This window comes from Podarcis bocagei (assembly GCF_964188305.1).
Source record: "Podarcis bocagei genome assembly, chromosome: Z".
Taxonomy (NCBI): domain Eukaryota; kingdom Metazoa; phylum Chordata; class Lepidosauria; order Squamata; family Lacertidae; genus Podarcis; species Podarcis bocagei.
Window position 1 is genome coordinate 789,023 of NC_138140.1, and position 13,677 is coordinate 802,699.

The window sequence follows — 13,677 nt, forward strand, 5'->3', positions numbered from 1 at the left end:
TGGCTTCTAGCTCATGCGCAGACCGCTGGGGCGCACAGATGGGGCGGGTCGTTCCCCCTCCAAAGTAGGAACAAGGACCTCCAGAAAGTTAACACCTGAGCACGTCGTTCCTCCTTTTCAAGTCGGTTTCAACTTTTAATAGTAGCTCGGGCTTACTAGCCCCGAATGGCCCCAGGCGGAGCTTCGGCAGAGGCGTTTCCGTGGCCAGCGGCCGCCGCCTGCCTTCCTTCCTCGCTCCGGAGGAAGGTGGGAGGCGAAGCCGCGTCCTCTGCCAATGGACCCCGCGGGATGGCCCGGCCTCCTCTTCTCCCGGGTTCGTGGGAGTCGCTCTTGGCGGCTGGAACCCTCTCTGGCTTCTCCCTCCCGCTTCCCCTCTTCTCAGGGACTAGGGCGGGAGGTGGGATATGGGGCGAGTTTCTTCTTTTGGAAGCGGGGGAGGAGAGCGCTCGCTTCCAGGGCGCGCTTCCAAGGCAGCTGCTGCGCTTTTGGGAACAGTGTCGGCATCGGAGATGGAGCCCGGGGGAGGTCAGCAGAGAAGCACCTGCGCGGGTTTCACAACCGTGACACATTCTTGCGCTCTGCTCGAGGGTCGCGGCGCGGGCAGTGGCGCGAAATAACAACAGGGAAAGGGGAAAGGGGCCTTTACGCCTAGCACCACACGCTCCGTCCCCCTCACTAGGACCATCCTGCAGTCATCCTCTTCCCCCTGAAGCCCCGAGGGTCTAGCATCCACACAGTGTTCAGATGCGCATTAAAAGGGCTAGCCAGCACGCCCTGTTTAAATCCAAACGTGTTTCAAAGTCACAGTGTGCACGCAACCTGCAGTGTCGCCAAAGCGGGGCGGAGCAGGGGCCAGATTCGTGGCGTTCCCCCACCCCGCGTGCAGTCGTTTGGACGCAGCCCGGGCCTTCCTGGTCGGATTTTGTCTGACGCCTTTTCCCCGCTTTCTCTCCCTTTGCCCCTTCTTCTTCTCCTCCCTCCCTCCCTCCTCCCTCCAGCCGTGCGCGCCGACCGCATGCGGGGTGGCCGGAACAAGTTCGGGCCCATGTACAAGCGGGACCGAGCCATGAAACAGCAGAAGAAGGCGCTGATCCGCGCCAACAGCTTCAAACTGGAGACGGCGGCCCAGCCGCCCATCGTGTCCCCGGTGCAGGCGGCCGCGGAGTACGGCGGGCTGTCGGCCTCGCTGCACGGCCTCAGCCACCACCACCACCAACCACCTGGGGTGGCAAAGGCGCTGCCCCCGTCCGGCAGCGGCGGCAGCAGCTCCGGCAGCTCCGGTGGCGGTGGCAACGGGATAAGCAGCTCCACCGCCATGGCGCCCGTCGACTACGAGCGCAGCTCCTACGGGACGCCCGCGCTGGCCATGCCGGTGCCCTCGGGTCACGGGCCGCTCTCGGGTTACCACTACCAGTCCTTCGCCAACCGGGCCATCAAGTCTGAGTTCCCGGACCCATACGCGACGCATCCAAACGAGGCAGCCCCGCCGTACCCCTACCCGGAGGTCTACCCCAGCGGCGGCTCCGCAGCCACTGGGGGCGACTTGCCCGACGTGATCCTGAAGCTGCTGCAGCACGAGCCCGACGAGGCGCAACTCAAGGCCCGCATCCTCGCCTGCCTGCAGGAGGAGCAGAGCAAGGCCCGCCACGAGAAGCTCAGCGCCTTTGGCGTCATGTGTAAGATGGCGGATCAGACCCTCTTCGCCATCGTGGAGTGGGCGCGCAGCTGCATCTTCTTCAAAGAGCTGGAGGTGAGTGTGGGGGGCGGGGCGGGGTTGCTGCTTTTCGCTGGGGGGGGGCGAACCCCGAGAGGAAATGGGTTCCCACGACCTACATCTCCCCGACTTGGGCATGTTTCCAGCGGTTGCTTTGTTTGGTCCCGGGGGGTGGGGGTGGTGAGGAGGAAGGTTGAACTGTGGCTGGGGCGAGGCCTGCTTTGAGCACGTGCAGAGCGCCGGGAGCGAACGCAGGGCAAGTCTTCTGCCAGGTAAGGACTCCCACAGCTTCACCTGCGCTCAGTAATTTACCTTGGGAACCCTCTTTGAGGTGCCCACCTGGCTCAGGGGCTGCCACGCGAAAGGGCAGCTGGTGCCCAGTTCTCTCTGCGGAGGTCGAGGCTGCCCCTTGCCTTCCAGGCCCTGTGGGCGAGCGAGCGGTGGTGGGAACCTGGGAAGCCTTGGCAAAGGGAAGTTGATTGTTCGCTGGGCCCAACAGCCGCCCTTTCAGGGACTTCAGCTCAGAGTTGCTCAGGGACAGCCTGAAAGAATGTCCTGCCCCCTGTGCCCCATGGTTACTGGTGTCCATTTGGGCTGATGGGGCAGAAGGCTGGGCCGCCCCCTGGACAGGTTGCAAATGAGAATGGGGAGGCTGCTGAGAGCGAGCAGAGGCTGGGGGGCCCACAGGTGCCTCCTGGCCAAAGGGGTCTTAAGAGTAAGCCCCATAGAGTGCAGTGGGGCTTACCCGCAGGTAAGTGTGTGTGTATGATTTCAGGCATGGCTGCCTCCCTCAATGCTTGGAAAGGGGTGTGGATATTGAAGCATGGTCTCCCCTTAGTCCACTTCGCCTGTGCAGAAGGGGTCTGCTTCATCCCATATTTTGGGGTCCCAGGCGGAACAACAGACCCACATGGACCGTCTCCCTCCTGAACCTTACGGAAGGGCAGGTGTGCGTGTGAGAGTGGGGAGGGGCCACTTCTGTGCTCAGCCCTCAGCTGAGAGTGGATCCAGGGCCTCACTTGGGCCCGGGGAATCCGAGTTCAAATCCCTTTCCGAAAGGTAAAGGGACCCCTGACTGTTAGGTCCAGTCAAGGACAACTCTGGGGTTGCGGCGCTCATCTCGCTTTACTGGCCGAGGGAGCCGGCATACAGCTTCAGGGTCATGTGGCCAGCAGGACTAAGCTGCTTCTGGCGAACCAGAGCAGCGCACGGAATCTCTTTCCTAAATGGTGGGCTTATTCACCACTTGGAAAAAATGAGCGGCAGAGAGCTGCCCCCCCCCTTTGAAAGTGTCATTCAGTGTGAATCTGTGGTGGTGTGAGATTTGCACCCAGGACTCCTCAGTGGATCAGCAACCTCTGCCCTGTACAAGCCCTTGAGGAAATGGCTACAATAAATAAGACCAAAGCAATAGCTGCTGTAGAAATGCTTTCAAATGAATGAAAATTCATGTGTTCATTAGCAATGACGGGGCTTTCACATTTAAAATACCTAAATGAGCTCTCCCCAGTGTGGCTTTATAGTGTCCCACTAAAACTGCTATCAGAGTTTTAAAACACCCACTAGCCAGGCAATTGATGGGCATAACTCATCTGAGGTCCGGCCAATGTGGGAGGAAGAGGGCTCAGCTGGCCAATGGGGCTCCGGAAGATTCCTCTGTTAAGGAGCCAGAGGCACCGCCAGGGTCCGTCCCTGGGCTCTCATTGCCTGCCTTCCTCCAAGGCCGGTGGATCTCTGTAGCCCTCTCTCCTCACTCCAGGCAGGCAACAAACTGCTCTCCGATTGCAACTTCGCTTTTTAGATCTGGGTTTAAGATCTTCTGCACGAAACAGGTCTGCCATTGGAAGGCCATTGCTTGGATGTATAAATAAAATCTCAGAGCACATCACAACAATTGTGCATAAAACTATACAAGAAAAGCTATATAACAAAGTTAACATTAAAGTAAAGGTAAAGGGACCATTAGGTCCAGTCATGACCGACTCTGGGGTTGCGGCGCTCATCTCGCTTTATTGGCCGAGGGAGCCGACGTACAGCTTCCAGGTCATGTGGCCAGCATGACTAAGCCACTTCTGGCGAGCCAGAGCAGCGCACGGAAACGCCGTTTACCTTCCCGCAGGAGCGGTACCTATTTATCTACTTGCACTTGGACGTGCTTTCGAACTGCTAGGTTGGCAGGAGCAGGGACCGAGCAACGGGAGCTCACCCCGTCGCGGGGATTTGAACCGCCGACCTTCTGATCGGCAAGTCCTAGGCTCTGTGGTTTAACCCACAGCGTCACCCGCGTCCCTAAAGTTAACATTATTAATCAGCTAAAGGCTGTGGAAAGGTGTGTTCTTAATTGCCTGCATAAGCCTTATGGGATAGAAAAGAATTTAGCAGGTATGTGAACGATGAAACAGAAGGGGCCTGGATTCCATGCCGTGTGAGCAAAGGAAATAGTTTATTATTTGTTTGTTTGTTTTTACATTTATAGCCCACTTTTCCCTCCAAAGAGCTCAACTGTTACACATAGTTCTCTTCCTATCTCTTTATTCTCACAACAACCCTGTCATTTAGGGTAAGGGAAAGTGACTGGACCAAGGCCGCTTAGCAAGCTCCTTCAGGCCTTGTTCAAAACTGCAACCATGCCGGCTTCAGAGGGTTCTCCTGACTGGGGGGCGGGGGGAAAGGTGATCTCCAACACCTGTTTTCAATACCAGTGCTCACCAACTTGGGACAGCATAGTGTAATGGTTAGAGTGTCAGACTAGGAAAAAGTTAACAGTAGATTGGGAACAAAATTCTCTAGGCAGTTTGTCCTGAAATTATGACGAACTTAACACCAGTGTGTACCTCACAGGGTAGTTTTGAGAATAAAATAGAGGGGAGCCAAGGGGCACCATGGAGGCCAAGGTGGAATATACCATATTTTTTGCTCTATAAGATGCACTTCCCCCTCCTAAAAAGTAAGGGGAAATGTGTGTGCGTCTTATAGGGCGAATGCAGGCTGCGCAGCTTTCGCTGAAGCCCCTTCCATTTCTCCTCCCGCTTTGCTGGAGAGACGCTGAGCAGAGAGGGAGAGAACATTTTTTTCTTGTTCTCCTCCTCTAAAACTAGGTGCGTCTTATGGTCGGGTGCGTCTTATAGCGCGAAAAATACGGCAAATGTGATATAGCAGTAAAAGGGGGGTTAGGGAAATGCGTGGGGTGTAAGGTGAACAGTGGCTACCAGTCGTGATGGCACCTCCAGAGTGAATACTAGTTACCTGGGGCTCAACAGTGGGAGAGAACTGCTAACACCCCCCCACCCTGCAAATGTCCGGCTTGTGGTCTTCCCAGGGGCATCTGTTGGCCACTCTGGGAAATGGGCTGCTGGCCTGCAAGCCCCAAATCCTCTGGAATAGACAGGAAGGCTAATCTTGTTCTAGGACAAAAGTCATTCCCCAGCTATTGCTAATCTCTCTTTACTGTGATGTAGACATCACAGTTCCCGTCTTCAAAGACACAGCCTCCTCTCCCCAGAAACGAGGGCTTGAACATGGTGAGGGGGAGGTATTAGTCCCTGATCTGGACTTTGTGTAGAAATGAAATCTCTCCACCACAATAATGAGCTTCAGAACTTATCTCAGTACTAGCCACACTAAGACAAACACTGCAGAATATCAAAGAAAGACATTGCAAACAGGAGGTGGGATTCAGTCCTTTATGTAGTTCAATGGACTTCCCTCTCTCTGATCCTGGAGGGAGATTCTGTGCTGGTTCATCAATGCAGAACTTCTGCAACAACTGCTGCTCCTAGCCATCTGCAGGAAGCACATGCCATGGCTCCCCAAATTTCAGCTTCCAGCTCATGTTTCCAGAGGTGAGTCATCAGGAACTGAAATGGAAAAATACCAGCCTCCTCTGATGCTTTTGCTGGAGTGGAACCTCTTGTCTAAGGTAAACGCCCCTTTACAGCGTTTTCAATACAGTGCACTCAAACACAGCAATTTATTTACATTAAAACTTACAACTTTAATTGGGGGGTGGGGGAGGCAGAGAGAGCAGACATCTTGGTGGTTAATACTTTGTCTCGCAGAACCGTTGCTCCAATCTTGCTCCAGCCCTGATGAGAGTAAGTGGTGTAGCCTGGTGCCCTACATCCTTGCTCAGAGTTAGTGGCCGGACCCACACTGTAGATTTAAAGTCCTCTTAAAGGTAAAGGGACCCCTGACCGTTAGGTCCAGTCATGACCAACTCTGGGGTTGCGGTGCTCATCTCGCTTTACTGGCCAAGGGAGCCGGCGTACAGTTTCCGGGTCATGTGGCCAGCAGGACTAAGCCGCTTCTGGCGAACCAGAGCAGCGCACGGAAACGCCGTTTACCTTCCCGCCGGAGCAGTACCTATTTATCTACTTGCACTTTGACGTGCTTTCAAACTGCTAGGTTGGCAGGAGCTGGGACCAAGCAACGGGAGCTCACCCCGTCATGGCAGGGATTCGAAACGCCGACCTTCTGATCAGCAAGTCCTAGGCTCTGTGGTTTATTTTTTTAAAAAAGATATTTATTGAAAGTTTTTAAGATATAACAACAACAAAAAAGAAAAGAAAAATAAACATACAAAATACAAAACAGTTAAAAACACACATTAATTTTCAATAACATAACTTCCGTACACTTATTTCCTCGGACCTCCTCATACCTCCCTTCTTTGTATTCCAGTTCAATTTGTTAATTCAGCAAATCCTTACCATTAAACTTTTACCCATTTGTAAAACCTTTTTTTTCATATCTCTTAAAGCATTACAGCTGGAAACCGCTTAGTTTCTATCCAACATCCTCCTAACATTCATTAATTTTACAATGTTTCTGTAAATAGTCTTTAAATTTCTTCCAGTCTTCTGTCACCAACTCTTCTTCCTGGTCTCGGATTCTGCCAGTCATTTCTGCCAATTCCATGTAGTCCATCACCTTCATCTGCCATTCTTCCAGGGTGGGTAGATCTTGTGTCTTCCAGTACTTTGCAATGAGTATTCTTGCTGCTGTTGTTGCATACATAAAAAAAGTTCTGTCCTTCTTTGGCACCAATTGGCCGGCAATGCCCAGGAGAAAGGCCTCTGGTTTCTTCAGGAAGGTATATTTAAATACCTTTTTCAATTCATTATATATCATTTCCCAGAAGGCCTTAATCTTTGGGCACGTCCACCAAAGGTGAAAGAATGTACCTTCAGTTTCTTTACATTTCCAGCATTTATTATCGGGCAAATGATAGATTTTTGCAAGCTTGACTGGGGTCATGTACCACCTGTATATCATTTTCATAATATTCTCTCTTAAGGCATTACATGCCGTAAACTTCATAAATGGGCACAAGATGTTGGACATAATATTATGTTTGCTGACTGGGAACAGTTGTGTACCACAGCAAGTCCTAGGCTCTGTGCTTTAACCCACAGCGCCACCCACGTCCCTTTTAAAGTCCTCTTACACCACTTTAAATAGCCTTGGCTTCCCCCGAGAATTCTGGGAGTTGTAGTTTTTAAGGGTGCTAAGAGTCACTAGGGGAGCCTTCTCTCCCAGAACTTCAGTTCCCAAAGTGGTGCAACAGTCAGAAACTTAGCCAGGGCCTGGGCAGCCTGATGTGCTGCCGAAGTGCCAGCCGAAAGAAGACTGGGTGTCTGGATTGGGACCAAGCCATTCTCTAGCCGTGCGCTGTTCTCCCAGCAACATACATACTCTGTTCCTGCAAAAGAGGCATGTCTCTTCATGGAGCACAGCGATGCCACTGGGTGGAAGCTGCAGGAGGGAAGAGGGCTGACTGCTTTGGGCTTAAGTCCTGGTTGTGGGTTTCCCCTTGGGATGATGGGCCATGGGCCTGATCCAGCAGGGTCTTCCTACGTTCTTACGGCTACCAGCCCTGATGTCTGTGCTGTGCCTCCCACACTCAGAGGCAACAATGCTGTTGAATACCAGTTGCTGGAAATTGCAGGAGGGGAGAGAGATGCTCTTGGCAGCGGTGGAGGAGGCCGCTTGGGCGCCTGGGGCAGCACACACAGGGGCAGGGCATACCGCGGGGCCTCCAGAGTCTGCCTGCCTCCTCCCACTCAGCCGCCTTGCAGCTGGGGGGAGGTAGCGGGGGGACCGTTTGGGCAGAGCAGAGCCTGCATGCGCCCAAGCACCACGTCTCTCCCAGGAGAGACGCGTGGCTTGGGTGCGCTGCAGGCCTGTAGTGAGCGCCGCCCGGCATTTTGTCACCCCCTCAGTGGTGACACCCGGGTGGGCTGCACCCACCGCAGCCCCCTTCCTCCACCACTGGCTCTCGGGTTCATGTCCTTCACAGGTTTCCCAGAGAGGGCATCTGGTGGGTCACTGGACAAGGTGGGCCATTGGCCTCATCCAGGAGACTCTGATGTTCTTGTGAATGTCCTCCTGGCCAGCCCTGGGTGCTTCCAAACCCTGAGTTTGAAGCCAGGGTGCCCTTTGTAACCCCTCCCAAACCGCTCCTTTCCTTCAGGGACTGCAGCAGCCCCCAAACTCTGCAATGGGCCCGAGCTGTGCCAGTGTGTCAGAACCCTCCAGTCTCCCCAACCCCTTTTGGTACAAAATTGTGCAGAAGGCTGAGGGGACCGGCTGTGTTGACACTGGGCTAATTGGCCTCTTGACACCAGTTCCCAGTGCAATATTCTGCCCCTCACCCCCCCACCCCACCCGCCTTCTCCCAGGGCAGCCAGATTGAAATCAGATTTAACCTCCCAGATATATCGTTTCATTTAAGGGCTAGTAATTCTGTCAGTCCGACTCTGACAAACGAGAGCCTCGCCTGCCAATCTGCGGGCAAGAGTGATGTGCTGCTGTTCCTGGGGTGTCAAGCGCCGGAGAGTTACAGGCTCCGCTGGCCTTCAGGAGGCAAGACTAATAACCGGCCAGGCCAGGGGAGATTTGGGCGGGGGGCGGGGAGGCGGTTTCTTGTTTATGGAGGGAGGTGTGTGGCGAGGGATAGGTGGGGGCGGGGGGAGAGGTCAGAGCTGATACCCATAAATACCCTCTCTTAAGTGAGCTGAGATGAGATGTGTCAAGGCTTGAAGGAAGATTTGCGGGGATGGAGTGTCTGGGCAGGGAGGTGGAATAGATTGCTCTTGGGGTTGTCCTGGGTTTGGGCTCTTCTGTCCTCTTCCACTGACAACCTATAATTTAATAAATTATATAGAGATGGATTTCTCCTGGCGATGGGAGGCTTGAGGGTGGCTCCAAGCAGTGGGGACCTGACTGGATGGGTGCTGTGGCCTGGTCTGGGCTGAGGTCTCGTGATTTGTATTTGAGTGGCCAGCAGGGTGTGGATGGAGAAATCTGAGGCTGCCTACAAGAAAGAACCAGCATAGTCATTAAGAGTGTCAGACTAAGAACTGGGAGAGACCAGGGTTCAAATCCCGAACTGGCTGCCATGAAGCTCACTGAGTGTGACCTCAGGCCATTCACTGCCTCTCTCAGCCCAACCCACCTCACAGGGTTGTCGTGGGAGTTGAATGAGGAAGGGGAGAAAACCATGCACACCAGCTTGAGCTCCTTGGGGGGAAAGTTGGGATATAAATGCTAATGCTAATAATATGGGACGCGGGTGGAGCTGTGGGTTAAACCACAGAGCCTAGGACTTGCCGATCAGAAGGTCGGCGGTTCGAATCCCCGCAATGACGGGGTGAGCTCCCGTTGTTCGGCCCCTGCTCCTGCCCACCTAGCAGTTCGAAAGCACGTCAAAGTGCAAGTAGATAAATAGGTACAGCTCTGGCGGGAAGGTAAACGGCGTTTCCGTGCGCTGCTCTGGTTCACCAGAAGCGGCTTAGTCATGCTGGCCACATGATCCGGACGTGTACGCCGGCTCCCTCGGCCAGTAAAGCGAGATGAGCGCCGCAACCCCAGAGTCGGCCACAACTGGACCTAATGGTCAGGGGCCCGTTTACCTTTACCTTTTTAATGCTAATAATAATGCTAATAATAATAATAATAAATGATAAAACATTTGAAGATATTAGTACTGTGCAAGTTATCAGTGCTGTGAATTGATGAGTCGACACAGGGGGGAGTGGTTTTGTGTTCAAACTGTGGGAGAGGGAAAATGTTTTGCAATAGCGACTCTGAAATAATTGGAGAAGGCAGGAACGCGCCTTGGGGGTAGAAGCAAAGCCCCCCTTCTGCGGATAGATTGGACAATTGCAGTGTCTGGTCCCTCCCTCCAGACTGGTGTGTGGGTTCTACTTTGCAGCGTTTCACTGGTGCAGTAAGAGTGCGTTCGTGGTGGAGTTGCACCGGACTGTCCCAATATCATTCTAGTTTATTAGTTGCTCTGCAGTGTTATTGCGCCATTACTATCTGAACGAGCAACTCTTGTGCAACAGATGCTGAATGAAAAGACGCCCCAGCCCAGTGCTCCACACAATAGCCATCACAGTTCTGGTATGGAATACTATAGGATTTCGGCAGGAAGTTATGGGGCATGCCCCACTTTTGCTCCCTGGAACTGTCCTGAGAGCGGGATAACCTATAACCACCCTGATACCTAGAGATGGGAAGGCCTGGAAAAAACCCAGGAAAATCGAAAAAAAACCCCAGTTTTTTTCCATTTCCCCCGAAAGCCGTTTCCCCCCAGAATGTTTTTTTTAAATAGTTTGATATAGTTTGAATATTCCACACATTTCTTTTTTTCAATTTTTCTTGAAAAAAACGGCTTTGGAAAAAACCAGAAAAAAGCCCGTCCCCCAATTTTCCCGTCCCCCCCCAGGCCTTCCAGCACCCCCCCCTTTTAGAGCTCCCTGTCAACTGACACCAGGCAGGTGCTCTCACTGTACTCTTTCCAGCAACGTAGAAGCTGCATGCGATTTGCTTCCTTTTAACCACTGCTGACTTTAATCACCTTTTGAATACTCTTAAATACCTGCTTTTAACTGTGTTTTATCAGTCGTTTTAATGTTCTGTTGTATATCTTTGTTAACTGTTTAGAAGCTCTCTTACTACCACGCGGTTTATAATATATAATCACAAATTCAATTAAAAAAACCCACAAACACTCCCTTTCCTTTCAAACAGAGTTTGAGCCTTAGTGCAACATACTATTCAGTAACCGGATGTTGGTTACTTCTGGGCCTGGCATGCAGAAAAATTGAAAGCTGTTTTTTAGAAGTCCATGAGAAAAATGCCAAATAGGAAGAGGAAGAAGAAATGGAAAATGACAGCAGTAGTTCAGAAAATGAGACAGGAGAAACTGCATGTATATGTTGTGTCTTCTGTTTCTTTTCTTTTTAAAGCACTGCTCAAAGGGTAGACCTTCTATGGAGCTTAAATATTGAGGTGGACCTTAACTTCATTTGATGTTGGTGCTAAGCGGCAAATCTGATTATTTTTTATGTTGATGGTTTCTTGCTTTTTTTGTTGCTTTTGAGGGAAAGCGGGCTGCTTACCCCGTTTTATTGCAAGCATAATACTTTCATATACATTGCATTTCATGCAGTTTGTAAAACTACTCCACACTGAACATTTTTTCAATTTCCCCAAGATTTCTATTTTTTTCTGGAAAAAACCAGAGGGGAAACATTTTTTTCTCATGGCATCAAGATTTCTGGAAATTTTACACCTCTACTGATACCATCATGACCAGTTTTGGAACTTAGGTCACTTCTGAGATCTGTGGCTAGTTTCCTGATGGAAGCCCTTCTTCCCTGGGGCTCTCCTGTGTCTGATAAATACTTTGAAAGCTCATTGGAGAGACTGTAGTGGGATGGTTTGCAAAGGAGGGCCATGGCTGCTCTTGGCCTCAGCTGTAATTATCTTCATAGAATCATAGAATTGTAGAGTTGGAAGGTACCCTCAGGGTCATCCAGTCCAGCCCCCTGCAAAGCAGGAATCTCAGCTAAAACATCCAGGACAGATGGCCAAACCCAACTCTGCTTAAAAACCTTCAAAGAAGGAGATCCCACCACCACCTTCTCAGGTAGTCTAGTCCACTGTTGGACAGTTCTTACTGTTAGAAAGTTCTTCCTAGTGTTTTGTTGGAACCCCATTTTTTAAGAAGTTGAATCCATTGGTTCGGGTTCCACCCATCAGAGCAGCAGAAAAGCAGATTGCTTCATCTGCCAAGTGACAAGCCTTCATATATTTGAAGACGGCTATCCCTTCACCTCTTAGTCTTTTCTTCTCCAGGCTAAACATCCCCAAATCCTTCAAGCTTTCATCATCAGTCTTGATTGTGAACAGAGTCCCCCCCCCCCATGGAACTCACCAGAACTTAGTTCCTGCACCTCTCAGGTGGGAACCACTGCCATTATAAGAGAACAATAGAGGCGTTCAGGGTGAGATGCAGCACCTCGTTTTCTGGAAAAATAGCACTGGTTTTGAGACCGTTGATCTTCTTGGTCCCCCTCCTCTGCACACATTTCAACTTGTCAACATCCTTCTTAAATTGTGGCACCCAGAACTGGACACAAGACTCCAGGTGGGATCTGACCAAGGCAGAATAGAGCAATACTATGACTTCCAATGATCGGGACACTAGACTTCTGTTGATGCCACATAGGATTGCATTACAGTTGTACCTTGGTTGTTGAACGGAATCTGTTCCAGGAGTCCGCTCAACTTCTGAAAATGTTCGACAACCAAGGCACGACTTCTGATTGGCTGCAAGAGCTTCCTGCATTCAATCAGAAGCCACAGGAGCCACGTCGGACGTTCAGCTTCCAAAGAATATTAAAAAACCGGAACATTCACTTCTTAAGTTGTTTAGTCGTGTCCGCCTCTTCGTGACCCCCTGGACCAGAGCACGCCTGGCACTCCTGTCTTCCACTGCCTCCCGCAGTTTGGTCAGACCCATGTTTGTAGCTTGGAGAACACTGTCCCACCATCTCATCCTCCATCGTCCCCTTCTCCTTGTGCCCTCCATCTTTCCCAACATCAGGGTCTTTTCCAGGGAGTCTTCTCTTCTCATGAGGTGGCCAAAGTCTTGGAGCCTCAACTTCAGGATCTGTCCTTCCAGTGAGCACTCAGGCCTGATTTCCTTCAGCATGGAGAGGTTTGATCTTCTTGCAGTCCATGGGACTCTCAAGAGTCTCCTCCAGCACCAGAATTCAAAAGCATCAATTCTCCGGCGATCAGCCTTCTTTATGGTCCAGCTCTCACTTCCATACGTCACTATTGGGAAAACCATAGCTTCCCCGGCAAAATAGCAAAATACACCAGAACAATTAAAAAAACAGTAATAATGTAATGTACCCCCGCTTCTTATAGCAATGTGTCTACAGGAACAACAACAGCAATATTATCTGATACTAAAACTGAAAGTTATGATACATTTACGGCTCCATCTGGATGGGCTCATTTTGTTGGTTTGCCTATAGATTTTTGGCTGGGGCAGGTGGGGACATCCTTTCCACTGTGGAGTTTGTGCTTAACTTATGTGGATGGTTTTTGAATCTGGTTGAGCTAAACCCAGAAGAAAGCACCTGTTTCCCTTGGAATAGGGGGAATCTCCACTCCCATTAACTATAAGGGAGAGGTGATATTTTGTCTGCATTTTGATGGAAAAGTACCCAGCCCACACAACTTGAACCAATACAATATCCTGAAGAAGGATTTTGAGAAGCTGGAATGGGGTCAGAGGAAAGCGACCGAAGATAAAGTCTCTTGCGACCCAGACTTAAAATGAATGTCTGAGGGATATGGTGGTGTTTAGACTGGAGAAGAGGAGACTGAGGTGGCCATATTCAGATATCAGAAGGGTCGTTGGAAGATAGGGCAAGCTGCTCCAGATGGTAGGAACCAAACTATCAGATTCAAGTTACAAGAAAGGAGATTCAGCCTAAACATTAGGGAAGACCTTTCTGACAGTAAGAGCTATCCAACAGTGGAACAGATTTCCCCAGAAGGCGGTTCACTCTCCTTGGAGGTTTTTAAGCAGAAGTTGGGTGGCCATCAGTCATGGATTCTTTAGCTAAGATCCCTGCATTGCAGGGGGCTGGACTAGA

The 13,677-nt window shown here is 51.1% G+C and overlaps 1 protein-coding gene across 1 annotated transcript in view; it reads left to right on the forward strand.

The window, feature by feature from the left end:
- NR5A1 (nuclear receptor subfamily 5 group A member 1) overlaps positions 1–13,677 on the forward strand; it is a 48,367-nt gene that overhangs the window by 12,228 nt on the left and 22,462 nt on the right. Inside the window, exon 3 of the mRNA XM_081179782.1 lies at positions 999–1,750. Coding sequence (XP_081035908.1) covers positions 999–1,750 — 752 coding nt within the window. The remainder of the gene's footprint in view (positions 1–998; positions 1,751–13,677) is intronic.